The sequence below is a fragment of the Bos mutus genome, chromosome 28 (assembly GCF_027580195.1).
Source record: "Bos mutus isolate GX-2022 chromosome 28, NWIPB_WYAK_1.1, whole genome shotgun sequence".
Classification (NCBI taxonomy): Eukaryota; Metazoa; Chordata; class Mammalia; order Artiodactyla; family Bovidae; genus Bos; species Bos mutus.
Genome location: NC_091644.1, coordinates 7,614,273 through 7,641,637, shown reverse-complemented (window position 1 = coordinate 7,641,637; position 27,365 = coordinate 7,614,273). Strand labels below are relative to the sequence as shown.

The 27,365-nt window shown below is 44.5% G+C and overlaps 2 protein-coding genes across 3 annotated transcripts in view; one reads left to right on the top strand and one right to left on the bottom strand.

The window, feature by feature from the left end:
• The window catches only part of WDFY4 (WDFY family member 4), a 250,053-nt gene that overhangs the window by 41,440 nt on the left and 181,248 nt on the right, over positions 1-27,365 (bottom strand). For both annotated transcript variants that reach the window (XM_070364483.1, XM_005900617.2), the window contains exons 46-47: positions 26,591-26,676; positions 25,081-25,143 (exon numbers count right to left, since the gene is read on the bottom strand). In XM_070364483.1, the coding sequence (XP_070220584.1) occupies positions 25,081-25,143; positions 26,591-26,676 (149 nt within the window). The remainder of the gene's footprint in view (positions 1-25,080; positions 25,144-26,590; positions 26,677-27,365) is intronic.
• LRRC18 (leucine rich repeat containing 18) lies at positions 1,148-18,304 on the top strand. Its single transcript, XM_005900616.2, has 2 exons — positions 1,148-1,331; positions 12,397-18,304. Exon 2 carries the CDS (start codon positions 12,493-12,495, stop codon positions 13,258-13,260), a length of 768 nt encoding a protein of 255 aa, XP_005900678.1. The 5' UTR covers positions 1,148-1,331; positions 12,397-12,492; the 3' UTR covers positions 13,261-18,304.

The following is a 27,365-nucleotide window of genomic DNA, read 5'->3' as shown; positions in this document are numbered from 1 at the left end:
TCTTCCCAACCCAGGGATCAAACCTGTGTCCCTGCATTGGCAGGAGATTCTTTTACCACTGAGCCACCTGGGCAGCCCTGTGCGTGTGCATATATATATGTGTGTGTGTACATAACTGATCCACTTTTCTGTACGGAAGAAATTAACACAACAGTGTAAATCAACAATAGTTCAATAAAATTTTTAAAAGTTAAAAATTATTATTATTTTTTTAAAATTTCTTTTAATTATAAATATCAAAATGAATCCACCACAGGTATACATGTGTTCCCCATCCTGAACCCTCCTCCCTCCTCCCTCCCCATACCATCCCTCTGGGTCGTCCCAGTGCACCAGCCCCAAGCATCCAATTAATGTATTGTTTTCATATATTTTCTCCCTTAAAATATTAATTTTACTTTTGTTTATCTATGTTTTACAACTTTCAGATTACTTATTTTCTAATTTAAATTATATGCTTTTAGAAAATTCTAATTAGAAATGCACTAAGTTTTAGAAGCTCGGGTAACTTCTCATTTTCTAGTCATCTTCATTTGCTTATTATGTTAAATCCATTTATTGTCTAAATTAAATGATCAATTTTATTTCATTTTATATTAGTATTCATATTATATTAGTATTTATATTAGTATTAGGATCAATATTAGTATTCACATATTTAAGAAGTTTTATAGTTAACTATATTTCTAACTTAATGGCTTACCATATTTTTATTTTTTAATTTGAACTTTTTCATTTTCCTTTTTCATACCTTCCAAAATTTTCATTGCTTGGGTTAATTTTGCATTTCAAATGATTTATTTGAAAATTATTTTATTTTTTAATTCAACCTGGGCAATACAGTTAGAGTATTTTTATATTTTTGTTTCTATATATGCATTTTCTAATTTTCTTATAATGTTATTTTATTATTTGCAAAATAATTTTAACATTTAACCTTTTTGCCAAATAAATAAACAAACAGATAAGACCAAAAGAGCAGAAAGAAATACTGAGGCACATTACAAGGAAGTCAATGATATCTCGCGAGCCACAGTAAGATGTCTGTCCCTTCAGAGAGGCAAGCGCGGCCCTTTCCCTTCTGTTAGCAACATGCACTTCCGGCGGTCGCCACAGAAAGCAGCTGTCCTGCACTGCGATCCCCAGGGCACTGCTGGGGGAAACCAGGAGGAAGCCCTCTACAAGCCCCTGGGACCGCAGACCCTGTCCTGGAGACCCTTTTAACCCTGCCTTCCTTGCAGGCTGGCGTCAAGATTATGCTAATCCACGCCGGTCTCTTGTTGCCTGGTGACAAAGTCTCACAGTTGAGGAGGAAGAACCAGGACAACAGGGTAAGCTTTCCTCTGGTTGCACTTCTTTTACTTTAATTCTGCCAAACAACACCTCTTTAAACGCTTTTCCTTTCCTCCTCTAAGCAAGTGACTTTGGAAATGCAGGCTTCCCTGGTGTGCTTTATTTACAAACCTCAGATGCCAGCTGATTCATTACATAGAAGGGGAGGAAGCCGGCCCTGAGCCCCAGGCAGGAGGGCACCTTGCTGGCGTCCTAGGCACCTGGGCCATGACAAGCTTGGGAGGTTAGTGTGGGGACCTGTGGGCCTTTGGGGTCACCTTGATGAGCTTTCAGAGTCTGAGTCCCCCTGAGTGTTGTTTCCTGCTCCACAAGCAGGTGGGGATGAGTGTGTGTACCAGTCCTCACCCGGCCAATCACCCCTCTAAGGAAACTCGCTCAGTCTGGAGGCTGGAGCCTGCGAAGGGACCCTGATGACTGCTGACTGTGCTGGGGTTTAGAGCACAGTCTGTCTTTTGAGAAGTCTAGAGGCAAACCCTTTCTTTGAGGGATCCTGGACCCCGGAACCCACAAACACGTGGTTGAGTCTCAGGCTGGGGTGGGCCGTGCAAGGAGGTATACTCAGCATAGAACACACTAGACGACACTCTTCACGTCCCTATTTCTACCACAGGCAAAGGTAGGTGCTGCTACTTCGAGTCTCCGGGAGTTTGGATGAGCCACCAACCTCTCTGAGCCTCAGGTGCCATATCTGTCCAGTGGAGATCAAAATCAATACATACATCAGGCAGGTGTAAGAATTGGTTATAGTGTCTGTAAAATGCCTGGCCTGTGTGGAGTAATTTGAAGGAGGTGGTCAATATGGTGCTGTTGGGTGAATTTATCAGCATTATTTGCCATCATACAGGTGCTAGGAACCACATTACCATTCACTGAGTACCATTTAACATACAATCACTTAGCATACAGTCATCACCTCAATTTTCACAAAAACCTGAAATTTTCTAACCCATTTTGCAGATCAGTAAACTGAGCTCACGATTAAAATCAAATTGTCAGTGAGCGTAGGGACGGAGCCCAGTTCTATTGGCCTCCAAGCTTCCACATTCCCCTTCAAGGTATCTCACAGCTTCACAGGTGGGCAGGTTTATAGCAAAGACTTTCTCAATGCTGGGGACTGTCCTGCAGCAGATGGGGGTACCACACGGGGTGCCTGCCCGTGCACATTGCTGGGGTGTACCACCCCTCAGCAAGTTCTCACTGGGGCCAGATGGGGCGTGGTGCAGAAAAAATGCAGGTATCACTGGACACTTGAGAACTGCCCCCCCACTCTGGGATCCTGGTTGGGGTGGGAGGCACTGTGCCTCAGAGGAGCTGTCTGTCTTTCTGATAGAGTAACCCAAAGTCTGCCCCTGGGAGGCAGGGATGCCCCCACAAGGAAGGATGCTGTGCTGCGGGGTCTGAATCAGGTTTCTGCCCAGCTGGAATCCTGGTGTCCTGGCTCCACTGACATCAATTGTGTGGTCCTGTCCAGCTGTGGCTCCTCTCTGCACCCCGTCCCCCACAGTCCCAACACTCACCCTCACCTCGCCCTTCAGAAGAGACAGTTTTATAATTCTATTTACAGAAGTGGAGGCTGAAGCTCAGCGAGGCTCCTCAGACTGTCTAGGGTCACAGGACGGCACATGGGGAGCTGGGTGGCAACCCATGTGGATCTAAGGCCCCTGCACTTTTCTCCCTGCCAATCTGCTTCTCCGAGCCCAGTTTCTTTATCTGCAAGGGAGGGCCAGGCTGTGAGAAAATGCAATTGTGTCTGTCTGGCAATAGCAGTGCTTAAACCACGTTGATTGAAACTGAATTAGTTGATTGAAACTGAATTAATGCTCACCTCTTGGGGTTTAAAGGTACCAGCACTGACTTTGGTTCTTTGCTTTTTGGGTGTCAAGGTTGCTTCGTGTACTTTGAACATGTTGCTTGATGAACAAAGCATTTCTAGGCTGTTAAACTAATAATCTTAATATTTTATTTTAATTGTAAGGCACCTATTCCCTTTTGTTCCTTTAACAAATCCAATTAAAACAAAGCACTTTCAGAATCACAAAATAGATGCTATTAAACCAATAAGGAATCATAATCTTTTGCTATTGGGCCATGTGATCCCCTGGGAACTTTTGCTTCAAATAAAAGTTGAATTCTTATTACCCTCCAGGGGGAAGGGGCCCGTTTGACAGATAATGGCTTCACAGGCAGCCCTTGTGCAGCCCCACATGGGTGCTGAGGACAAAGAAGTAAATAATATTAGAGGCAGAGGAACCTGTACATGTGTAATATAAAATCCTTAGCACTGCGTTGATCAAATTAACCAGATAATCACCAAATGAAGTGAACTTTCCATACAGACACTCTGTCTGTGGCAGCTCTGATGTCATAGGCGGAACATGCCACCCAGAAGCCCTGGATTAAGTTGAGTGGCCTGAGCTTGGATAAACTGCTTTACGCCCACCTCACCCCCAGGTCCTTATCTTTGGGTAGCAGGAATATTCCTACCTCAGAAAGTCATGAGGGCTAAAGAAATGGCAAATCGGAGGGCACTTTCTTTGTGAAGGGGGCATGAAGGGCCTCTAAAGGCTGGGTGTTCGTGGGAGGGTGTGCGTGCTGGGGGCTGTGGAGGGGCGGACAGCATCGTGGGTCCGACAAAGGCTGCAGTTTGGGACTCTCGGAAGTGCATCTTCCAAGTGTTTGCTTTTCAGGTGAGGCCAGGCCATGAAATGCACTTCTGGCGACCGCACACAGCGTCTCAGAGCCCTGCACAGCAGGCAGACACCCTTCCACCCCTGCCCAGGGCAGCAGAGGGCCAGCTTCTCTGGTGGGCATGTGGGAATACAGTGGGTTAGTGTTCTGAGCCCATGCTGGATGGAAAACGGAACCTTTAAGGAGGCCCACATCTCGGGAGCCCAGGGGTACCAGAGGGACTCAGGAACAATAGATTTCTGACTCCATCATCACTCCCTTGTCCTCATTTTTTTTAAGAGGTCAAATTATTTCAGTTTATTTTTATACAACATGTTATGGGAATGTTGGTAAAATTCTAAGAAGATACACAAGTAGAACAGTAATATACAATAATTTTTAAAATTTCTAATACATGTTTTCCTTTAAAAAAAAAAAAAGGATACATATAAAATTTATTTAGACTTCCCTGGTGGCTTAGACGGTAAAGCGTCTGCCCACAATGTGGGAGACCTGGGTTCAATCCCTGGGTTGGGAAGATCTCCTGGAGAAGGAAATGGCAATCCACTCCAGTATTCTTGCCTGGAGAATCCCATGGACAGAGGGGGCACACACCTATAAATGAACTGACTGGTAGCATTACATGTACCCTTTAAACTGTTTCCCCGCCCTCTCTCATTGTTGATCTCCAAGTTCGTGCATTTAAATGGCTCCACTAATGCTATCGTTGGAGAAGGAAACGGCAGCCCACTCCAGTGTTCCTGCCTGGAGAATCCCATGGAAAATCCCATGGATGGAGGAGCCTGGTGGGCTGCAGTCCATGGAATCGTGAAGAGTCAGACACGACTGAGCGACTTCACTTTCACTTTTCACTTTCATGCATTGGAGAAGGAAACGGCAGCCCACTCCAGTGTTCCTGCCTGGAGAATCCCAGGGACGGGGAGCCTGGAGGGCTGCAGTCCATGGGGTCGCGAAGAGTCGGACACGACTAAGCGATTTCACTTTCACTTTTCACTTTCATGCATTGGAGAAGGCAACGGCAACCCACTCCAGTGTTCCTGCCTGGAGAATCCCAGGGACGGGGGAGCCTGGTGGGCTGCCGTCCATGGGGTCGCTCAGAGTCAGACACAGCTGAGCGACTTCACTTTCACTTCTCACTTTCATGCACTGGAGAAGGAAATGGCAACCCACTCCAGTGTTCTTGCCTGGAGAATCCCAGGGACGGGGGAGCCTGGTGGGCTGCCGTCTATGGGGTCGCACAGAGTCGGACACGACTAAGCGATTTCACTTTCACTTTTCACTTTCATGCATTGGAGAAGGCAATGGCAACCCACTCCAGTGTTCTTGCCTGGAGAATCCCAGGGACGGGGGAGCCTGGTGGGCTGCCACCTATGGGGTCGCACAGAGTCGGACACAACTGAAGCGACTTAGCAGCAGCAGCAGCAATGCTATTAAAATAGCTTGAAATTCATATTATTCAATTACATTCAGGTCTATACACATACACCTGCATCTGTGAAGACAAGAACCCCACACACTGGCCCCTAGACAGTGGAATGACAGGCAACACGCCCACAGCAAAGGCAACTGGGGGAAGAGAGGCAGGACACTGTAGTGGGAAGACCATACATTTTGGCATTACACACCCAGGCTCGTGGGCGTGTAACACCTGGGGAACCTAGGCTTAGCTGAGCTGTGTGGTCTTGTGAACTTGGGGAAGTCACTTCACTTCTCTGAGCCTTAATTCTCTTATATTAAAAATAGGATGGACACTTGCATGATTGCTATGGAGATTAGAGATACAGAAAGGGCCCAGCACATGCTGGCAATGGTTACTTTGGTGCATACCACCTGAATGAAGAGTAGTGAGTGGCTCTTGACATCGCGAAGCATTTCCAAAACTGACTCCAGAAAGCCCTCACAATCGTGGGGTCCCTGTAGGATTTCACCCCTCCTGCCTGTCACCGTCATTTCTCTCCATCAACTCCACCAAGCGTCTGCTGGGGGTACTGCTGGGAACTGCACGGAAATCTTTCTCCCTCTAGTCTGTCCGTTTCCTAGCAATCTGTCCTTCTGCCCACAGGAAAGCAGAGCTCAATCTAGCTGGGGGCAGAAGTGAAAAAAATAAAAGCACTTCATGTCTATATCTCCAGTGAGTCTATGCTCCAAAAGGCAGATCTAGTTGTAGAAAACACAGCTCCTGGCCCAGAGTGGGTTCTGGGCAAAGAGTAATTCTTTCCCCCAGCTTAGATGACTCTTGAGTCAAACATCCGTGCCTATTTTAGAGGTCTGGCCAAGGTTCTAGACATCCCATTGACAGACAGCACCAAGGTGACCACCCACATCTCCACCTGCCACAGGGCTTCTCATGTGAAGGAACAGCTCAGTCTGGGAAGGGGTCAGGGACATGGGGAGCAATCTGAAGGCTCACAGGACGTCACAGCAGAGGCGAGGCTCTCCTCTTACATATCTATGAATGTGTCTTATTAGTCAGGAGAGAGAATAATGAATGACTTTTGAACGACTGACTTCACTGAGGGAAATTTGCATTACTTCCTCTTAAGAGATGTCCCACAAGCAAAAGAGATTTCTCCCCTACATGATACAAAGCTTCCTAAGTTAGTCCCAAACACGGGCTGTGAAACAATGATGACTTTGGGGATTCCAGTTCCACAAGATGTCTGTCCTGGTCTCAGTGCATCAGTGAAAAGGGTAAAATAATTATGAGATCGTGTTAGCAAAAGGTTTAAAGCTATCATATATACACACACACACACACACACACACACACACATATATATATATATATATATGACTGGAGTGGGTTGCCATTGCCTTCTCCGATATATATATATATATATATATATATATATATATAATTGTTCTTAAAAATATAAAGATACATGACTGTGAAGCATCAGATAAATTCTAGTATTCTAGTGAAAGATAATGATCTTACAACTGAAAATGCTTGCAGATATTTTGATGGTTTTAAAATATAAGTTGCCATTATATTTTTAATTTAGATATCCATGGGGTGTCCCACCATGCCGGTTGATTCACAATGACTAGATAGAAAAATTAATTAGAAATTAAAGTCAAACCAACTGGACCAGTTTTAATAAAGTATAAAAACCAATTGTATAAAACAAAAAGACAGTACATTTAGAAACTTCTATTTATGTTTCTAAGCTGTTCATGTGAAATGAAATCTATTATTTGACTACCCTCTATCTGTCTATCTGACCATCATTCTGTCTGTTCATCCATCTGTCTATCTACCTACCCATCTATCTGATTATCTATTTACATTTCTTTCTCCCTATAATTGCCCTTGTGTGGATTGACCCTACACTGATATTTGAAGATTCTATGAATTGATAACCACAGGTCATCAATGAGATTTAGCTGTACTGAAAGATCATCTATTTCACACTTCTTTTGGCAATACGTATTCTCCTACCCAGTGGGCAGGCCTAGGCAGGATGCTGACCATTCAGAGTTGAATAAAAAAAGGGATGGATGTCCCTGGGCTCTGGGGGTTCCTGGCACTGGTGTGCTTCTAGCAGCTCTCACAGCTTAGAGGGGTTACAATGGACCCTGAGCAACACACCCTGCCTTCCCTAGCCAAGGGCAAGTGTCCTAGACAGATAAAGTGGGAGAAACCTGAAGCGGGTGGGGACTGAGCAGGCTTCTCCTGGCCTGGGCTGTCTGGGGGCCCGTATGTGCTGAGAAAGAGGAGAATGCGTCATCCCAGCTAGCTCCTCCTTTGCCTGCGGGTGATGATGACTGAGCCCGCTCTGAGCCAAGGGCCCGTTTGGAGAAGTCCTTGTGGACAGCTCCATGCTGCTTCCTCCCCATCAGTCGTCAGAGCTGAGAGGCTTCTTACCATGGTGCAGGTGGGCTTTGGGGAGTAGGCACAGCTGGGCTTAACTGGTTGGATCTCCAGTCTATGGGAAGCATTCTTCCCAACTAGGGCCTTCTGCCTTTACTTGCTGTGCTTGTCCTCCCTGAGCTGAACTTTGTCTTAATTAAATGCAAGAAATACAAAAGACAGCCTGGGCTTTTTGGGGCTCAGGAGAATCCGGTGGCCAGAATCAGTAACAATCTAGATTTTAACTTTTTGAGTTTAGAAACTGGCTCTGCGTATTGTTAACCTGTATAAATAACACAGAGACTTAGTACCTAGTAGGCTCTCGATAAACTCACTGAATGAGAGTATAGATGGATGAATGAACGCAGGGATAAGCACATGGACTTGGCTCAAATTAGCCCCAAAGAAGTAACAAGAATCATGAACAAAGGAAACTTTGCTATGCTTTCAGACCCAACTATACTTTCAGAGTTGCCGAGTAAAATACAGAATTATGTAGTGTTTGGGGCATGCTGCTGCTGCTAAGTCGCTTCAGTCATGTCCGACTGTGTGACCCCATAGAGAGCAGCCCACCAGGCTCCCCCGTCCCTGGGATTCTCCAGGCAAGAACACTGGAGTGGGTTGCCATTTCCTTCTCCAATGCATGAAAGTGAAAAGTGAAAGTGAAGTCGCTCAGTCGTGTCTGACCCTCAGCGACCCCATGGACTGCAGCCTACCAGGCTCCTCCGTCCATGGGATTTTCCAGGCAAGAGTACTGGAGTGGAGTGCCATTGCTTTATGTATACTCAAAACTGTCCATTGTTTATCTGAAGCTCAGATTTGATGGGGTATCTTGCAATTGTATTTGCTAAGTCTGGCAACCATACCATGAGAAGTCATTGATAAACACGATTAGAACACAGGCTCCCCTGTCTCGGTCCATGTTTGTTTTAATTATGATTTTAATTCAAGGGCAGTAGGACAGCTTTCCTGATATGCCACCCTGTGCAGAGCTGTCCCCACTGTGTGCGTGTCCACACACATGGTTTGCATGCATACGTACCCCAGCAGGGCCCACACGATACACATGTGGATGCCCTGTACAACGCAAAACATTCAGTTCAGTTCAGTTGCTCAGTCATGTCCAACTGTTTGTGACCCCATGGACTGCAGTATGCCAGGCTTCCCTGTCCATCACCAACTCCCGGAGATTACTCAAACTCATGTCCATTGAGTCGGTGATGCCATCCAACCATCTCATCCTCTGTTATCTCCTTCTCTTCCCACCTTCAATCTTTCCTAGCATCATTATGTAGACTTTTAAGACTGTCTTTTTTACTTAGCAGGATGATTCTGAGAGTCATCCAAGTTGTTGCATGTATCAATAGACTTATTCTCTTTATGCTTAATAGTACCGATTATAGGGAGAAGCCACAACTTCTTATCCATCCAGGCACTGAAAGACCTTCAGAATTTTGTTTCCCTTTGTGACAAATGTGAATAGAGCGATTAGAAACCCAAGTTTTCATGGGAACCTGAGTTTTTGGCTTTGGTGGGTAGGCGTTAAGTATTTAGCTGGGGAAATGCTGGGTCATATAATAAGTGTATGGTTAATTTTATCAGAAATTGCCAAACTGTGTTTTTCATGGTGATATTACCATTTTGAATCCCCATCAGCAATATGTAAGCATTCTAGTTGCTCCACACCTGCACCAAATCTTTGTATTACTGGTTTTTATGTTTGTTTGTTTGTTTTCTGTTTGGGGCATTTTAGTAACTGTGCAGTGGTGTCTGACTGTGATTTTCATTTAAATTTCCCTAGTGACTAATGACACTGAGCAATGCTTTGTGGTTTTGCGGCTTATTAACCATCCATACAACTTCTATGGGGAAATGCTTCATTATTTAAAAAAACTGTATTGTTATTTTCTTATTGCTGACCTTGAGTTCTTTATAAATTCTGGATACTAGTTCTCTGATGGACATGGGGTTTTGTTTGTCTTTCAGAGCAAGGATTTCAAATTTTGTTGAAGTCCAAATTGTCAATATTTCCTTTTATGGATTATACTTTTGCCAGATTCAAAGTCATGAAAAGTTTCACTCCACTTTTCCTTTAGTCTTTGTATAGTAAGTTTATTTCCCCATTCTTTTAGTTTAACTTTCTTTTGTTTATTTAAATTGAGATGGCATATAACTGAATCTTTTATTTTATAATCCACCTGATTGTTCTGGAGATTAAAATATACATACTTATCTTTCTATAGCTTACTGAGAATTAAATTTTACTATTTCCAAAGCAACTTAAAAATCTTACCTACCATCTAGGTCTCATTAACTTCTCCCATTATGTTGTAGTCGTCATGTGTATTCCATCTACATACATTGACAGTTAAAATTTGTGCTTTCAGCCATCACTAGTATTTTAAAAATTGTAAAAGGAGAAAAAACACAGCCTATTATATTTATCAGATATTTATCATTTCCATTGCTCTTCTCTTATTCTCAAAGTTCAAGCTTCTCTCTAGTTTCTCTTTCATCTAAAGATTCCTTTACTTTTCATTCATCTGAGATTATCTATTTTGCCTTCATTCATAAAGGATGTCTTCATTCATGGTCTGGTTGGCAGCTCTTTTTCTCAGCATTATTTAGAAAATATTTTTTTCCAGTTACCTCTGGCCTCCACAGTTTCTAGTGAGAAACCTGTAATAATTCATATTGTTGTTTCCCAGTAGGCAAGATGTTGTTTTTTTCTTTAATGTTGAGTAGTTTGGTTCTGTCTGAATGTGGATTTCCTCCCGGGAAGAGGAAATGGCAACCCACTCCAATATCCTTGCCTGGGAAATCGCACGGACAGTGGAGCCTGGTGGGCTACAGTTCATGGGGTCACAAAGAGTCAGTCACGACTGAGCAACTGAGCATGCGTGCACTGCATGTGTTACACAAACATAGCTCCTGGTAAAGGGCCTGATGATGAAGCAGAGAAAGTGCAGACACCTCCCCCCCCATCCCTGCAGGGAATTGGAGGCAGTGCCTTTGTCTCCTGACAGCATGCTTCTTCTGGGCCGGGGGAAGTTGACCCAAAATAGAAAATCAGCAAGCAAGAGACACCAAGTTGTAGAAAAGAAAAGAGCTTCTAGAATAGGCAGGCCAGTTGCATCCTCTTCCTAACTGTAGACCCTCCTCACTCCTGAGCCTCAGTCTTCTTCACTTTATAATGGGGATAAGCCTATGGATCTTACTTGATTGTTGAGAATTAAAACCAGTATGTGCAAAGGTCCTGACAATAATATTTAATAGTTAACATAAATCAGGCTTTTCCTATGTACCAGGCACTGTTGTAGCACTTTATAGTTTAATTTATACTCCATACTTCCCTGGTGGCTCAGACGGTAAAGCGTCTGTCTACAATGTGGGAGACCTGGGTTCAATCCCCGGGCTGGGAAGATCCCCTGGAGAAGGAAATGGCAATCCACTCCAGTACTATTGCCTGGAAAATCCCATGGACAGAGGAGCCTGGTAGGCTACAGTCCATGGGGTCACAAAGAGTCGGACAGGACTGAGCGACTTCACTTTCACTTTCAAGAGTTCTTAGAGGGGGCTGTTTTCACAAATGAGGCAATTGAGGCACGGAAAATTTAAGGAAACTGTTCGTGGTAGAACCGGACTTCTAAGCGAGTCTTCTGAGGCTGGAGTCAACCTGTCGCTCTGCATGTGCTACTTTTCTGGTGGAAGTCCTGACTGTGGGCAGTCCTAACTGTCCTAGCGGCCCTAGAGGTGCTAGTCCTATGGCATCTACTGGCGCAGAGGTGTCCACAGTTGAACTACAGTGTGGAGGACGTGAGGGGCAGAAGACAAGGTCGGTGGAGGTGGAGAAAGGCAGCATTGCCTTTGTTCTTCCAGGCTCTGCCCTGCCCCTCTCCTCTGTGCTCATGGGCACGGTGTACACACATTCTCCTACTTGGGGGCTTTTCTGTGCCACCTTTATTACACTGCAAATATGGTAGCAGTGACTAGCTCCTCTGAGTCCAAAAGGCCAAGAGAGGTGTAATATGTAAGTCATTATTAACTCTTCCCACCTTATTCCCTTATATCAAGGCTATATTGCTTCTGAGAACTCAGCTGTCCCACCCTAGGGATTCATAGGATAACTCTAAGAAAAGACTAGATTTATATGAGGATTGGGGAAAGGGCACACATCCAAGACATCACTCTGCCCCCAACACACACCCAGAAGAGGGTGTATGTAATAATCCAGGACCTAAGTCAGGGAATGGCATAGCCAGAGGGGCACTGAACATCCTTCACGCCGACCTTGAACCTCCCGTTTTACATCTGGGAGCATGAGGTGTGAGGAGGGCATTCAATTTGCTGAAGGTCTTGGCTAGGCTCCTTCTGCTAATGGCCCACCTTCTCTCCACTCTCCTCTTTCCCTCCTTTTAACCATTGGAAGTAAAGCACTATGATTTGGGGGCAGTCCAGCACCCTCACATCATCTGACTGGACACTGTTTCTCTTTTTACCAGAATCTATCTTCTGGTGGTTTCGTGTGATATTTCCTCTAACTGAACACCAGTCAACCAGAACAACATACTTCAAACACACTCCTCTACTAAAAGAACATGGCCAAGGGAGCAAAAGGCCCCAAGGGCAAGAAGATCACCCTCGCTGTGGCCAAGAATTGTATCAAGATCACATTTGATGGAAAGAAACGCCTTGACTTGAGCAAGATGGGAATTACCACCTTTCCCAAGTGTATTTTGCGACTCACTGATGTGGATGAGCTCGACCTTAGCCGGAATTTGATCAAGAAGATTCCCGATGCCATCTCCAAGTTCCAGAACCTGCGGTGGCTGGACTTGCACAGCAACTACATCGACAAGCTCCCCGAGACCATCGGCCAGATGACTTCTCTGCTCTACCTCAATGTCAGCAACAACAGGCTGACCACCAATGGGCTGCCTGTAGAGCTCAATCAACTCAAGAATATCCGCACTGTGAATTTAGGCCTGAACCATCTGGACAGCGTGCCCACCACACTGGGTGCTCTGAAGGAGCTCCATGAGGTGGGGCTCCATGACAACCTGCTGAGCAACATTCCCAACAGCATCTCCAAGCTCCCCAAGCTGAAAAAGCTCAACACAAAGCGAAATCCCTTTCCCAAGGCAGAGTCATCGGATATGTTCATGGATTCCATCAGAAGGCTGGACAACCTACATCTGGTGGAAGAGAAGGATCTGTGTGGGACTTGCCTGAAAAAATGCCAACAGGCCCGGGACAAGCTGAACAAAATCAAGAGCATGGCCACGGCGATACCAAGAAAGGCCATATTTTCCACTTTGGTCTCACCCAACTCCATGGCCAAGGAATCCCAGGAAGATTGGAGGTGACCTGGGACCCTGACCCTAAGGCAGTAAGGGACAAGGGAGGTGGAGGGAAGGTGACAATGGGCTGCATCCTCAGAAAACTGAGGGATTCTGCCATTACTGCAAGAGCTTCTCCAGTCAAGCCCATAAAACACCTTTCCCTACCTCCTTGGCTTGTGATTTTGTTGATCAGAGGGCTTTTAGTTCTTTGCCATTTCATACACTTCTGTCTTCTCTCCATGCACACACTCACCCACACATACAGGCACAATAAATTTGGAAAGGGCCATGCATCTCATTTTTGCCCCAGACCTCTCTTGCCTACAGCCTGTGGCCCGGGCAGCTGACACAATCTTGTCTCATTATCACAGGTTTCAGGATCAACTACCAGTTCCCCAGTGTGGAGCTTTTTCTACTGGAATGCTTTGGGCCAGGGCCTCAAAAGTCAGGCATCTCTAAGCATTGGTTGGTAGCAGGGCAGATGGACGTTTAGTCTTGGGGAGGGGACAAAACTGGGCCACAGAGTTGGGCAGATATTATCATTAAGTTTTGCATTCATATTTTGCGCTCAAAGCAGTCCTATTCTTTTCTCTTTTCTACATTTGCATAATTTGCTCTAGTAGCTTTTAAACTTGGAGAAGGCAATGGCACCCCACTCCAGTACTCTTGCCTGGAAATCCATGGATGGAGGAGCCTGGTAGGCTGTAGTCCATGGGGTCGCTAAGAGTCGGACACGACTGAGTGACTTCACTTTCACTTTTCACTTTCATGCATTGGAGAAGGAAATGGCAACCCACTCCAGTGTTCTTGCCTGGAGAACCCCAGGGACGGGGGAGCCTGGTGGGCTGCCATCTCTGGGGTTGCACAGAGTCGGACACGACTGAAGCGACTTAGCAGCAGCAGCAGCAGCAGCAGCTTTTAGACTAAACCAGCAAGCCCTTGACTGTCTGTGAATGAATGAGGTTCACTCCCATCTAATTATGTGCAATGCTTTCCCATACCTTCGTGGAATAAGGAAAGGATGGGTGCAGATAGGGGTTGCTGCAGTCAATAGATAAATACCTTATTAGGCACTGTGCTAGTAAGTGCAGGGACTGTGCTGTGGGGGAAAGCTTGTCCTGCCCTTTGCAACCTGTAGAAAAGGCAGGTAGAAAGAAGACAGGGCATAATGTCATTGTTAGAGGAAGTTAAGAGATCAGAGCCTAGTGGTGTGCAGGGCTAACCTGGCACAGAGAAAAGACAAAGTTTCTGCAGTTGGACAGATCTGGGCCCAGGGAAGCTTTGCTTTTTACTTGCTACCTCCCTGGGCATTTTACTTAGCTTTGGTTCCTTCATCTGTAAAGTGGAAATAACACCAGCCCAACTCCAAGGGTTGTCATGCGTCTCAAGCAGATAGCTCACAAGAGTGAGTACTCAGTAAAAGTCAGTTCCCTCTAAGAACTAGAGCTCAGTGCATCTCACAGTTGAGATCCCACTTTGGACAGTGCCTTGAGTCACTCTAGATCTGCTCGCAGAACTCACAACAGCTGAGGACTTTCTCTGAACCACTCACTCACACTTTCACGCTGCCTAAAAGAAAGGGATCAAGGAAGATAACTTTAGAAAAGTTTGTTGTTGTTTGTTGTTTTAAATCAAGGCTTTCCTGTGCTGGCAGCAAGTTTTGCAGTGGTCAGTGGAAAAGCACTAAGATATTAATAGATATCAATTAGTTTGTTACGACTAATGTATTTCTTTTTCATGTTATATATACCATAACAGACAGCATATTTCATTTCTTCACTCCTCACTGCTTATTTTCCTTAGAAATGCTTGACTACACTATTTATACTTCTAAAATCTCTGAAGATACAGATTCAAAATTCCCTTTCTAGTTTTTCTTGTTTATTAAATGTTGTCTATTATAAAAGTAATATCACAGCATAGGTTTAAATAGAGCAGCTTAAAGTACCCACAGCTCTACAGTGTAAGTCAGCTATAATATTGACAGATTTCCTTACTAGTTATTTTTCCGTGTATATTTTTATGCATAGTTAAAATAACAACATTCACATCATTTTTATCCTTCTTTGAAACACATGTGGCTGCATGGTCTTAATAACCCTAATTTAAAACATCTGCAAGACAGTCAAACATAGATATACATAACTAAGTTCTTGTTGGACACGTAGATCATTTCCCAAATTGTTTTGTGATAAAGCCTGTATGATTAAAATCTTTAAAATATTTTACATTATTTCCTTGACATATCTTCATTATTGCAAATACTGTACTAAAGCATATGTTTTTAAAACAATTTTTGATATATGCTACCAAGTAGCTTACAGAATATTTGCACCCATTTATCAGTCTGCCAGTAATATATTAGAGAACTCATTTCATTGCATCCTTGTGAGTCCTGAATGTCATCCTTTATATTTTCTTCTTTGTTTAAAGTCCAGAATGCTTTCTGAGAATCCCTTCTATTCCTGAGCAGAGGACGCATGACTGTGAAATGAATGATGAGGCGTCATGGCTCAGGCCCAGGAGATCCCACGAGAATGTCAGGCCTTGGACACGTTCCTAGTAGCCATCCTGCTAGTTTAGCTACGTCGTCTCTACAGAAGCCAGGCAAGGGCATTTGATCCAAGCAAGAAGTGATGGCTAGTTATGCAGATGCTGCCCATTTCCATTCCTCCCACTTGAGACACTTTTTCTTTAGAATTAGTGAGTTAAGGAGACAGATCTACCTGCTCCGCCTACAAAGGGTCTTAGTCTGGAACACAGATTTCTCCTTTCCCCCTTCTCCTGCTCTGTTGTAACAACTTCCCGCACTGTGCTTGGTTTGCAAAAGCCCTCTCTGGCACCTCTCCTGGGTTTACCTCTAGCTGACACCTCTTGCCATCTTTGGTCTCTAGGTGCTTTACACTACTTTTGTTCTTATAGCCGTGTCTCAGGAAGGGGTTTCAAGTGCATTGAACGTCACCAGGACTGAGAAATAAATGTGCAGGGGCCTTTGATATGCCCCAGGACACACTCACCTTAGACCTCCGGTTTGGCAGGAAACCCTGGCAATATGATGAGTGAAGTTGGGAGACAGAGCTCAGTTATGAAGCGTCTACATTTTACTCCTCTTTCTGTCGGGGAAAGGTCTGATGCTGATGCTCCCTCGTGCCCTAAAACACCACAGTCACCTCTGCTTCCTAGAGAGTCTATTAGGCCCCAAAGTACTTGATAGGAAAACCACAGGGCTTTCTCTTTCCTCAAACAGAACAAAACCCTCGTTCCTGCTAACCCAGTAGCCACCCGCTCTGAAAGCCAGGCATGACCTCGGTGACCCTTGCGTGACCTCTGCCTTGCTGTGTTTTTCCTCCATGGTTTGGAGTAATTGCCTTGGCCTCTTGTGTCTTCATCCCCAGGGTGCGCTCAACATCACCCTAGAGTAGCTTATGGCAAAAACTTGAAGACTAATCATCTAACAAGAGTAAACAGCTCTGAAGAAGAAAAGCCCTCAGTTAGGAGAAGAGAGAGAGAGTGGCAAGGGGAACATTCCGGAAGCCAGGCTCTCCAGTGCTGGCCAAACCACTGACTTGTTTTTTAAATTAATTTTGGTTCTCTTGCATTAGATTACCTGTGTGTGAAAATGACTTTGGGAAATACTTGGTGTGTGGTTTCTTTTTAATGTATATAGAGGACATATTTGAGAAAATGATAGATATAAATTGTAGACAATTAAAGATTTAAAAGAAGACTTTAAGACTTAAAAGATTTATGGTCTTTACATGTCACTTTAACTGGTAAGATCCCAACACCAATTGCCTCTGATAATTAAGTATGTATGATGTAATACCGCAAGCAACTAAAATCTACACAAAGCATTTATACCAAAAACCCTCAAGAATACTATAGATAAATCAATGCGGAATTTTAACAAATCTTTCAGTAATACAGAGGTAGGCAGGAAAAACAGACAGAAATGTACAATAGAGAGAAAAATAGGAAATAAAAAATAAAATTTGGCAGACCTAACATGAGTCTGAGTGAACTCCGGGAGATGGTGATGGACAGGGAGGCCTGGTGTGCTGTGATTCGTGGGGTCGCAAAGAGTCGGACACGACTGAGCGACTGAACTGAACTGAACTGAACATGCTAAAGCTGAAACTCCAGTACTTTGGCCACCTCATGCGAAGAGCTGACTCATTGGAAAAGACTCTGATGCTGGGAGGGATTGGGGGCAGGAGGAGAAGGGGACGACGGAGGATGAGATGGCTGGATGGCATCACTGACTCGATGGACATGAGTTTGAGTGAACTCCGGGAGTTGGTGATGGACAGGGAGGCCTGGCGTGCTGCAATTCATGGGGTCGCAAAGAGTCGGACATGACTGAGCGACTGAACTGAACTGAACATCTTAATAGTTACATGAAATGTCAGTTTCTTTATTTGTAACAGCTGGAAACTAGAAACAAGCAAATTTCCCTCAATAGACAAGTGGTTAAACCAGCTCTGGTTATGAAGCATCTTCTACATTTTATTCCTCTTTCTTTTCTGTCAGGGAAAGGTTTACTCCACATCATGGAATACTACTCAGTGATAAAAAGGAACATATGACATACACAAAGCTTGGGTGGATCTCAATGGCATTATTCTGAGTAAAAAAAAGGCCTAGTTCCAAAGGTCACATACTCTATGATTCCATTTATACAAAATTCTATAAATGACAAAATGGTAGAGATGGAAAACAGACCAGCGGTTGCCAGGGGTTAGGGATGATGTCGGGTATTAGAGGGTGGGCATCACCATGAAGTGGTCACATAAGAGACGCCTTTGTGTAGATTCTTGTAACCACCACCACGATCAGCATCACGATTTCTCATATGATAAAATGACAAAGAACCATGCGAACATATTGTACTAACGTCACCTTCCTGGTTTTGAAACTGTACTAGAGTTTCATAAGATTTAACCATTGGGGGGAATTTAAGTGAAGGCTGCACGAGTCTCTCTGTATTCCTTTTGCAACTTCCAGTGAATCTATAGCTCTTTTAAAATAAAAACATTTTAAAGATCATGTACACACTGCTATATTTAAAACAGATAACCAACAAAGACCTACTGCCCAGCACAGGGAGCTCAGCTCCATGTTATGTTCCGGTCTGGATGGGAGGGGGCTTGGGGGAGGATGGATGCCTGTATATGGATGGCTGAATCCCTTCACTGTCCACCTGAATCTACCACAGCATTGTTAATCAGCTGTACCCCAATACAAAATATTGTTGGTATTAAAAAATTAAAATTCAAAAACAAACAAAAAATCTTACAGCCTATATGAAGTGATAAACAGATCTTTGTATCTGCCAAGTGCTAACTTATGAGTAACTATTGGAGAAGGCAATGGCACCCCACTCCAGTACTCTTGCCTGGAAAATCCCATGGACAGAAGAGCCTGGTGGGCTGCAGTCCATGGGGTCGCAGAGAGTCGGACACGACTGAGCGACTTCACTTTCACTTTTTACTTTTCACTTTGATGCATTGGAGAAGGAAATGGCAACCCACTCCAGTGTTCTTGCCTTGAGAATCCCAGGGACGGGGGAGCCTGGTGGGCTGCTGTCTATGGGGTCTCACAGAGTCGGACACGACTGAAGCGACTTAGCAGCAGCAGTAGCAGCAGCAGCAGCAGCATGGCAAGCTTAAAGTTCCTCAACCATCCCAAAGAGTTAAGGCATTTTAGGGGAAAAAGCACCTTAACTTCAGATCACTGGACTAATGCAAAATTATCCATGTTGATCTTATCCTTGAATATTTCTGAGAAAGATGTTAAAATAATAAAAAGACAATGCATGGCTTTTTGATCTGTACTCCAGATTTCCTGGTGGTGGTTAGGCACAAGCAGCAAATGGGGCGGGGGGACCGTGAGTCCTCAAGTGTTCCTTTCACACTTCTGGACTTTAACATACCTGTCTACTACCCCATGTGAGCAGCTGACCAGGTGAAGCTGGTTGGACAAAGGGGCCAGGCTTGGTGCAGAGAGAAGGACTTCAGTTAGACCTCTGCCTCAAAATAGGTCTGAGGTCATGGATAAGGACAGGGCTTCCAGGCGGCACTAGTGGTAAAGAACCTACCTGCCAATGCAGGAGACGCACAATGTTTGATCCTTGAGTCAGGAAGATCACCAGGGGGAGGGCATGGCAACCCACTCCAGTATTCTTGCCTGGAGAATCCCATAGACAGAGGAGCCCGGCAGGCTATGGTCCGTAGGGTCACAAAGAGTCGGGCATGACTGAAGCCTCTTAGCACACATGCATGCCTGGGTAAGAATACAGCTAAGAGGAAATATGAACAACAAAGACAAGGAGCAACAGAAACGGGGCCAAAACAAGGTGGGAGCAGGACCCGGGCAGAGCTCACCTCTGGTCACCGGATTCCACTGCCCATTGCCTACTGAGCCAACCATGGGAGAAGCTCCACAACGCCAGGGCACTGGCTGTTCCCCGTGGTGTTTAGCTCACCTCTGGTTCTAGCGGTTCTGCTCTAACCCCGGGGTCTGAGTTGTGCAGCCCCTACTACTGCCCTCCTAGGCTGTGCTTCGCCAAGACACCCACAGAGCATGTTTCTCCACTCAGTGATGGAGCTGAAGTTCTCTTTGTCAAAGTAACCATGGACATTACAGACTCTCAGCCTCCCAGCTGGTCATCAGTGACAACCTCTGGAGAGTAGTGACTGAAGCGGCAGAAATGGGAAGATGGAGTACTTGAAATTTAGCCTCCGTGCTGCTAACAGTGATGCCCTGATTATCACGGAAGATCCTCTTCTTATGGGGATTTATAGCTTATGTTTGGTTTTCTAAGTTCTTTTCCTTTCATTATGTTTCAAAGATATTCTATGAAGGAAACTCATTCATTAAAGGAAATCTATACAGGACACTACTTACTTAACTGCAGAACTTCGTGCCAAAAAATGAATTTCATCCTAACCATTACATTTAAATTAGCTATAAAATTGAGAAAACCTTTCAGAATTTACGAATACAGTAAGGCCCCGAATACAAACCCCGCCTTACAACCGACAATTTCCTCCAGCCCAGGGACACTTTTGTCTTAATGGTGTGGCAAGTGAATATTTCAGACCTCAGGAACCATGGCTGTGGAAGGGACCATGGCCGTGGAAGGATGCCTCTAGCCCATTCAAAGACGTGTGTAGCGTGCAACAGAGATTTGAGAAAGAGGAAGAGCCGGACAGGCATCTGGCCCTTGTATTTCTCTGAGCTTTGTAAACTCTGAGCTCAATAGGAGCTGAGATCACCCCAGAAAGGAATGGAACTGAGCCAGATCATGTTAGCATCCCAAAGAAATGTCTGTACAGAAGAAGTCCAAATGCTAGGGCTCTATTTTTCAGTGAATCAATAGAGAAAATTATATTCTTCAGCACTTTTTGTTCATTTTTTATAAACAAGGGAATTAACTTCTTTGTTATCCATGACCCTATTTATCAGTGCCAAAGGAAAGTATGTTCCAGAAAAAAAAGATGTCCTTCACACCATCTGTTTCTTATTATCTGTCACTGGGAAATGTTGTAACCTAGCACAGTTGCTTGGGTTTTCTTAGTTTCAGGACAATTACAGAAGCTAGATCACTTTGGGTACCTGATATCACATCTATGTTTTTGTCCTTTAAAGGCGTTTAGGGGTAATTCGTAAGGGATCATAATACTCCATATTTTGTTTTGAAACTATTTCCAGCCCTTTGTGGGAGGGCACAGATAGCTTTAAGTATAAAGAAGTGTGTTTCTTCACATGTTTATTTCCTACGAGCTTCCCTTTCCCTGGAACTTCAGCTATCCTCACATCTGCCCACAGCCTGCCTGTGTTTAACATCGTGGAGCTTTCTGGCCATCAGACACATGTCCAGGGGGGTCCAGTTGGCTTTATGTTGGAAACTCCTGTGTGCTTGCAGAGCCTTGGCCCCTACAGATGTCTGATTATGCCACCATGCTGCCTTCAGAATGGTCTACTCTTGTACAGTGGGGAGACACAGATGGATTACTGATCCCAGGCTACCCTAGGTTTTGCAGGTTGGCAAAAAAGTTCATTCGGGCTTTTTGCACCATCTTAAGGAAAAACTCGAGTGAATGTTTTGGCCAATACAATATTTTCCATTTGGGATCCAAGTCTGTAGACCTTCCTTGGAATTCAGATATGGAGGCAGCCATTGTCACTGAGATTCCAGGCAAAATTCTGATACCCAAAAGATCTGGTTTCCTATACATGGGAGATGGTCTCTAGAGAGACCAAGCCAGTTATGAAGAGCTGGGGGTTGAAGATATAAAAACCTATAGGATAGCCAAGCATCCTGGACCAGGTGGGAACCCACAGAATGGACCATGCACCTCCTTCAGAGAAGAGAAAGTCACATTCACTAAAGCATCCATAGTGCAGCATTTTTAAAGACTTGGTGTGGAGACTGGGCATTATCCTTGGTAATCCAAATAAAAAATGGCCAAGTTCATTCCAGCCATAAGGCAATGGCTAGCCATGGCTTTCTAAGGCTGGGAGCCACCACTGCCTTCCCCTTTGAAACTCATGAAAGCCCCCTTTGGCTGGTAGGAGAAGGGCTGGGAGAGACTCAAAAGAGTTGAGAACACAGATGCCTATATTTAATCAATTGCTCTGTACACACACCCAAAATACACAGCAGTTGATTCTAAAACTAAGCAAAGGAATTACAATTTATCGAACACTTACTATGAGCCCAGATCAGGTTGATCCTTAAGCCCATGGCTGGCCTTAGCAGCACAGCTTCACCATGTGCTCTATCTGTTTGGGTGGTCCCAGAGCCTCGGACCAGCTCTCCAGCTTCCTCATTTTGTCAAAGCTCGTCTTCCATGAGCTTAGGTATGTATTTCTCCAGAGCATCTCTGCCTTGAATTTCAAAGCACATATCCAATAACCTGAATGACATCTCCACCTGGATAGCTGACAGGCATCTCAAAATTAACACATCCAATATTGAGCCCCTGATATCTACTACTTCCCCAAAGTAGCTTTTCCTGTGGTCTTCCCCATTTCATCTTCCAGTTGCTCAAGCCCCAGTGCTTGGTCTTATCCTTAAGCACTTTCCCTCATATACATATAAACCACCCACAATTGACTTGTCAACAAATCCACCAGATGTGCCTTCAGTCATGTCCACACATGTCCAAAATCTGAGCGCTTCACACCATCTTTACAGCCACCCACCCCAATCCAAGCCATCACCATCTCTCTTTTTTTTAATTTATTTATTTTAATCGGAGGCTAATTATTTTACAATATTGTAGTGGTTTTGCCATATATTGACATGAATCTGCCATGGGTGTACATGTGTTCCCCATCCTGAACCCCCCTCTCACCTCCCTCCCCATCCCACCCCTCAGGGTTATCCCAGTGCACCAGCCCTGAGCACCCTGTCTCATGCATCGAACCTGGACTGGCAATCTGTTTCACATATGATAATATACATGTTTCAGGGCTATTCTCTCAAATTGTCCCACCCTCGCCTTCTCCCACAGAGTCCAAAAGACTGTTCTGTACATCTGTGTCTCTTTTTCTGTCTCGCATACAGGGTCATCATTACCATCATTCTAAATTCCATATATATGCCTTAATATACTGTATTGGTGTTTTTCTTTCTGGCTTACTTCACTCTGTATATTATAGTTTCATCCACCTCATTAGAACTGATTTAAATGTATTCTTTTTAATGGCTAAGTAATACTTCATTGTGTATATGTACCACTGCTTTCTTATCCATTCATCTGCTGATGGACATCTAGGTTGCTTCCATGTCCTGGCTATTATAAACAGTGCTGCGATGAATATTGGGGTACACGTGTCTCTTTCAATCCTGGTTTCCTCAGTGTGTATGCCCAGCAGTGGGATTTCTGGGTCATATGGCAGTTCTATTTCCAGTTTTTTAAGGAATCCCACACTGTTCTCCATAGTGGCTGTACTAGTTTGCACTCCCACCAACAGTGTAAGAGGGTTCCCTTTTCCCCACACCCTCTCCAGCATTTATTGCTTGTAGACTTTGGATCGCAGCCATTCTGACTGGTGTGAAATGGTACCTCATTGTGGTTTTGATTCGCATTTCTCTGATAATGAGTGATGTTGAGCATCTTTTCATGTGTTTGTTAGCCATCTGTATGTCTTCTTTGGAGAAATGTCTGTTAGGTTCTTTGGCCCATTTTTCAATTGGGTGGTTTATTTTTCTGGAATTGAGCTGTGGAGTTGCTTGTATATTTTTGAGATTAATTCTTTGTCAGTTGCTTGGTTTGCTATTATTTTCTCCCATTCTGAAGGCTGTCTTTTTACCTTGTTTATAGTTTCCTTTGTTGTGCAGAAGCTTTTAAGTTTAATTAGGTCCCATTTGTTTATTTTTGCTTTTATTTCCATTACTCTGGGAGGTGGGTCATAGAGGATCCTGCTGTGATTTATGTCAGAGAGTGTTTTGCCTATGTTCTCCTCTAGGACTTTCATAGTTTCTGGTCTTACATTTAGATCTTTAATCCATTTTGAGTTTATTTTTGTGTATGGCATCACCATCTCTTATCTGCGTTACTACAAGAGTTTCCTAACAAATCTTTCAGCTTCTGCCTTTGACCTACTGTGTTCTATTCTCGACAGAAGACAAAATAAGTCTTTGAAAATATAAGTTAGGTCACAAGATCCCGCCAATGCTTCCCGTTTACTCAGAGTAAAAGCTGACACCATCAGCGTGAGCCCCTAGGGGCTCATGAGCCCCATGAGCTCTGTCACCTCTCTCGTCTCTGTTCCCATGGACTCTCTGCACCCCAACCACTATGGCCCCAGCCAAGCCCATTTCACCACCCTCGAGGTCCTTGCTCTTCCTTTGGCTTACAATGTTTTCTTCAGTTTTCTGAATAACTTGTCTCCCCACTTCGTTCAAGTCTTAATTCAAATATTAACTTTCTTGAAGAGGGCTTTCCCTATCCTCCTAAAATTTCAAACCCTCCTATGCTTTCAAAACCAGCTAGTTTTATACATGTCACTCTCTAACATGCTTTACATTTCACTCATTTTTCTTCCTTTCTCATAAGAATGTAAACACAATAAATGGGGAGATTTCAAGTATTTTCCATGTTCCTCTGTCAAGCAACAAGTACCAGACATAACAAGCCATGGATACATAATTGTGAATGACTTGATGACACCCATTCCATAGTCATTATAAATATTCTCAACACAACTCCCCTTGGCCCGAAGCCTACATAATCCTAGAGAAAACCAGCAACCACCATCCTTTTCCTATTCCCCTTCCTAACTGAAATAAAAGCACCTACTGATCCAGCACTGGCTTCCAGAGAATATGGTACTTGTAAAGGGGGGCCTGGGGAAGGGGCTGTAAGCATTTAAAGATGCTCCATCTCATAGATTCACAAATGAGTGTCTGATTCACATGTCACCATACATTTATTTATTTACCTTCTGAGATTTCAGAGTCTCGGATAGAAAGGACCGACCTGGGACTGCTCACACCCCAGCACGCAGCCCTGACACCAAGGTTGGGCCTAGGTTGACACATCTATGGGAACCCTGTCCACACCCACCGCAGGCGGAGGGCAGCTTTCTGCCACTTTGGTTTGAACAAGCCACAGAGCACCTGGGACCTCAAGTCTCTGGAAGTTTCACTGGCAGAGGGAACCACAGGAGGACGCAGGCTGCACGGGGAAGGGAGGGTGAAAGATTAAGTGGCCCGCAGACTGCCGCGCTCTCTGCATGCCTTCTTAGGAGGATCAGGAAAACAAAGAAAATCAGGGCAAGGCCAGCACCTCGCCCAGAGCGCGTGGTTGGCCTCCCCCTTGAACCTGTTACCTTAGATTGAGTGCGTCCTCCGTGAAGCCTTTTCCTTTCAAGCTGGGTTGGAAAGAGCAGAAGCTAGACAAAAAGGGAAAGGATTATTCTATCAGCAGTCAGGACCCTTCCACCACCAGGAAAATATTTTTGGAAGCAGGCTAGAGATCAGGTTCATTCTTGCCCTTCCAGTGAACCCCATCTGTGCCCAGATCTGGGTGTACCTCTGAGGCATCCCATTAGCACCCTCTGCCATTAGATGCTCTGGTCTAAATAATGGCAATGATAACAATAAAACAGTGGTTGCAATCAAAATTACGTGTTTTAGAGACCTCCTCTGGGCTGGGCACAGGCATTTCCATTGCTGATTTCAGCCACCACTGCGGTACTCCAGGGACAGGTGCCATCTTGCTTTAATGCTCCTTGAACAAGGGTGGGGCATGGTTGGTGCCATCCACTGCCTGAGCTATGGATGTAGAAGACTTCCAGCTCAACTGTGAAAAACTTCGTGCAGTACAAAGAAATCATAAGGGAACCTGAATGTGAGGTTCAGCGCTGCCTGTCTACTTCATCAGTTTGGTTTAAAATGGAACTTGAAGATGTTTTAGGAGGCGATATAACAGCAGTCCTTGGAAGAGCCTCAGAGGGAGAATCACAGTCAGTGGAGATGTGCCCAGAGCTGGCTCAGATGGCCTCTCCGCAAGAGTTGTTTTCTCCACTCTGGCCCTGTCCTTGGGACCCAGCAGCTGGTCCTGGTGCCAGCAGGAAGGTAAGGCTTGAATCTCTGAGCACAAAATGGCCTGGAACATGCAGGCCAGGGGTGTCAAATCTCACCTCAGGACTTTTAGCCCCAAGTGGAGCTGAATATGACCACTCCTCTTTTAACCCAGCTGCTATGACATCTGTTCATGGCTAGGAATCTGCCTTTTGACCCCTTCTAGATTCTTTGCACATTCACATATCTTTAACTTTAATAATATAAATATAAAATTTAAGATCTAGCTTAAATTTCTTAGATTGATTAATCTCTTTGGAGAACGTTAAGTTAAACCAAGACAGTATGCTTCTCTCTTTAAGAAAAAAAGATGTTCCGTGCAGAAGTGGGAAATCAGTTGTTAGGAATTCTTTCCAATGAAATATGAAGTCAGAGCAACTAAAATTGGCAACTGGGATCAAAAAGAAAGATTAAGCCAAAAAAAAATTACTTGGAAAATTAAAAAATAAAGCCAGAAAATTCTGGAAGATGCATTAAATATGTTGTGTCTGCACATTTTTTTTCCTTCCTTCAGTTTTTACTGGCCCAAATTACTTCAGTTCATGAAATGGAGTCTGTTCCCCAGGATCGAGAGAAGGAGCTTTTATGGTTTTCTCTTTACTCTGTTCCATAGCTCAAGAGTTTGGGTAAGTTCTTTCTCGAGTCTAACCTAAACCCTGCTCACTGTGGGTGGAGAACAATCTCCTGAGAACACAGCTGTTCTTTTGCTGTTGGTTCCTGATCAGTTTCCTTAGCAGAGGATTTTCAAACTCTTACCTTTTGAATACCTTACTCCGATCACTGTTGTGGAAGACAAGAAACTTGGAATATCCATTTTGGAAAAAGACCTCCAGGGCAATGTCCTATAAAGAGAAGCCCCTTTTACTGCTCTGAAGTTTCCTAGGATGGATAAAGACCTCCCTCCCCGCACGCCGCACCCCCCCGCTGCTCCCCCGCTTCACAGCCAATGCAACAGAGCCATGGTTGTGGGCCATCTGGGACTCTATGTCAGGTGTGGAAGGATTTCAGTCTAAAATGGACCCAGAGACATGGAAAATAGAACTTCAGAACTGAGAGACTGATTTTCCATAGATGCTTAATTGGCGGAAGATGGAGACTTACCTCCTAAGTAATGAACATCCACAAAGACTCTCTCCCTTCTGCAACCAATGAACTTATTGCCTGGACTCTGAGTGGACACGCCCACCTTGTACTCTTTGCCAGTAGACAGATACAGCTAACCTCAAACCCTCAACCCATTAGCCTGTAGCTCACAAAAGCCTGCCTTTCCTCAGTGGTTATTCCCCTGTTATTTTTGAATCAACTCAATTTCCAGTAAATTCAAGCTTGCCTCAGTTACGTCTTTATTTAGGTTGACAAAGGCAACCCTTCCTAGTTAGTCCTTCCAACCTCCTACAGGGGATATGAAGACTTTGGTAACAGTAATGAACTGCAGTCTTCACAGAGTAAGTAGGAGGGCAGGAGATCTCAGCATTCCTTTGACTGAAGAAGGAAACAAGAGCCCAACTCACAGGAAAAGCGAGAAGGGGAC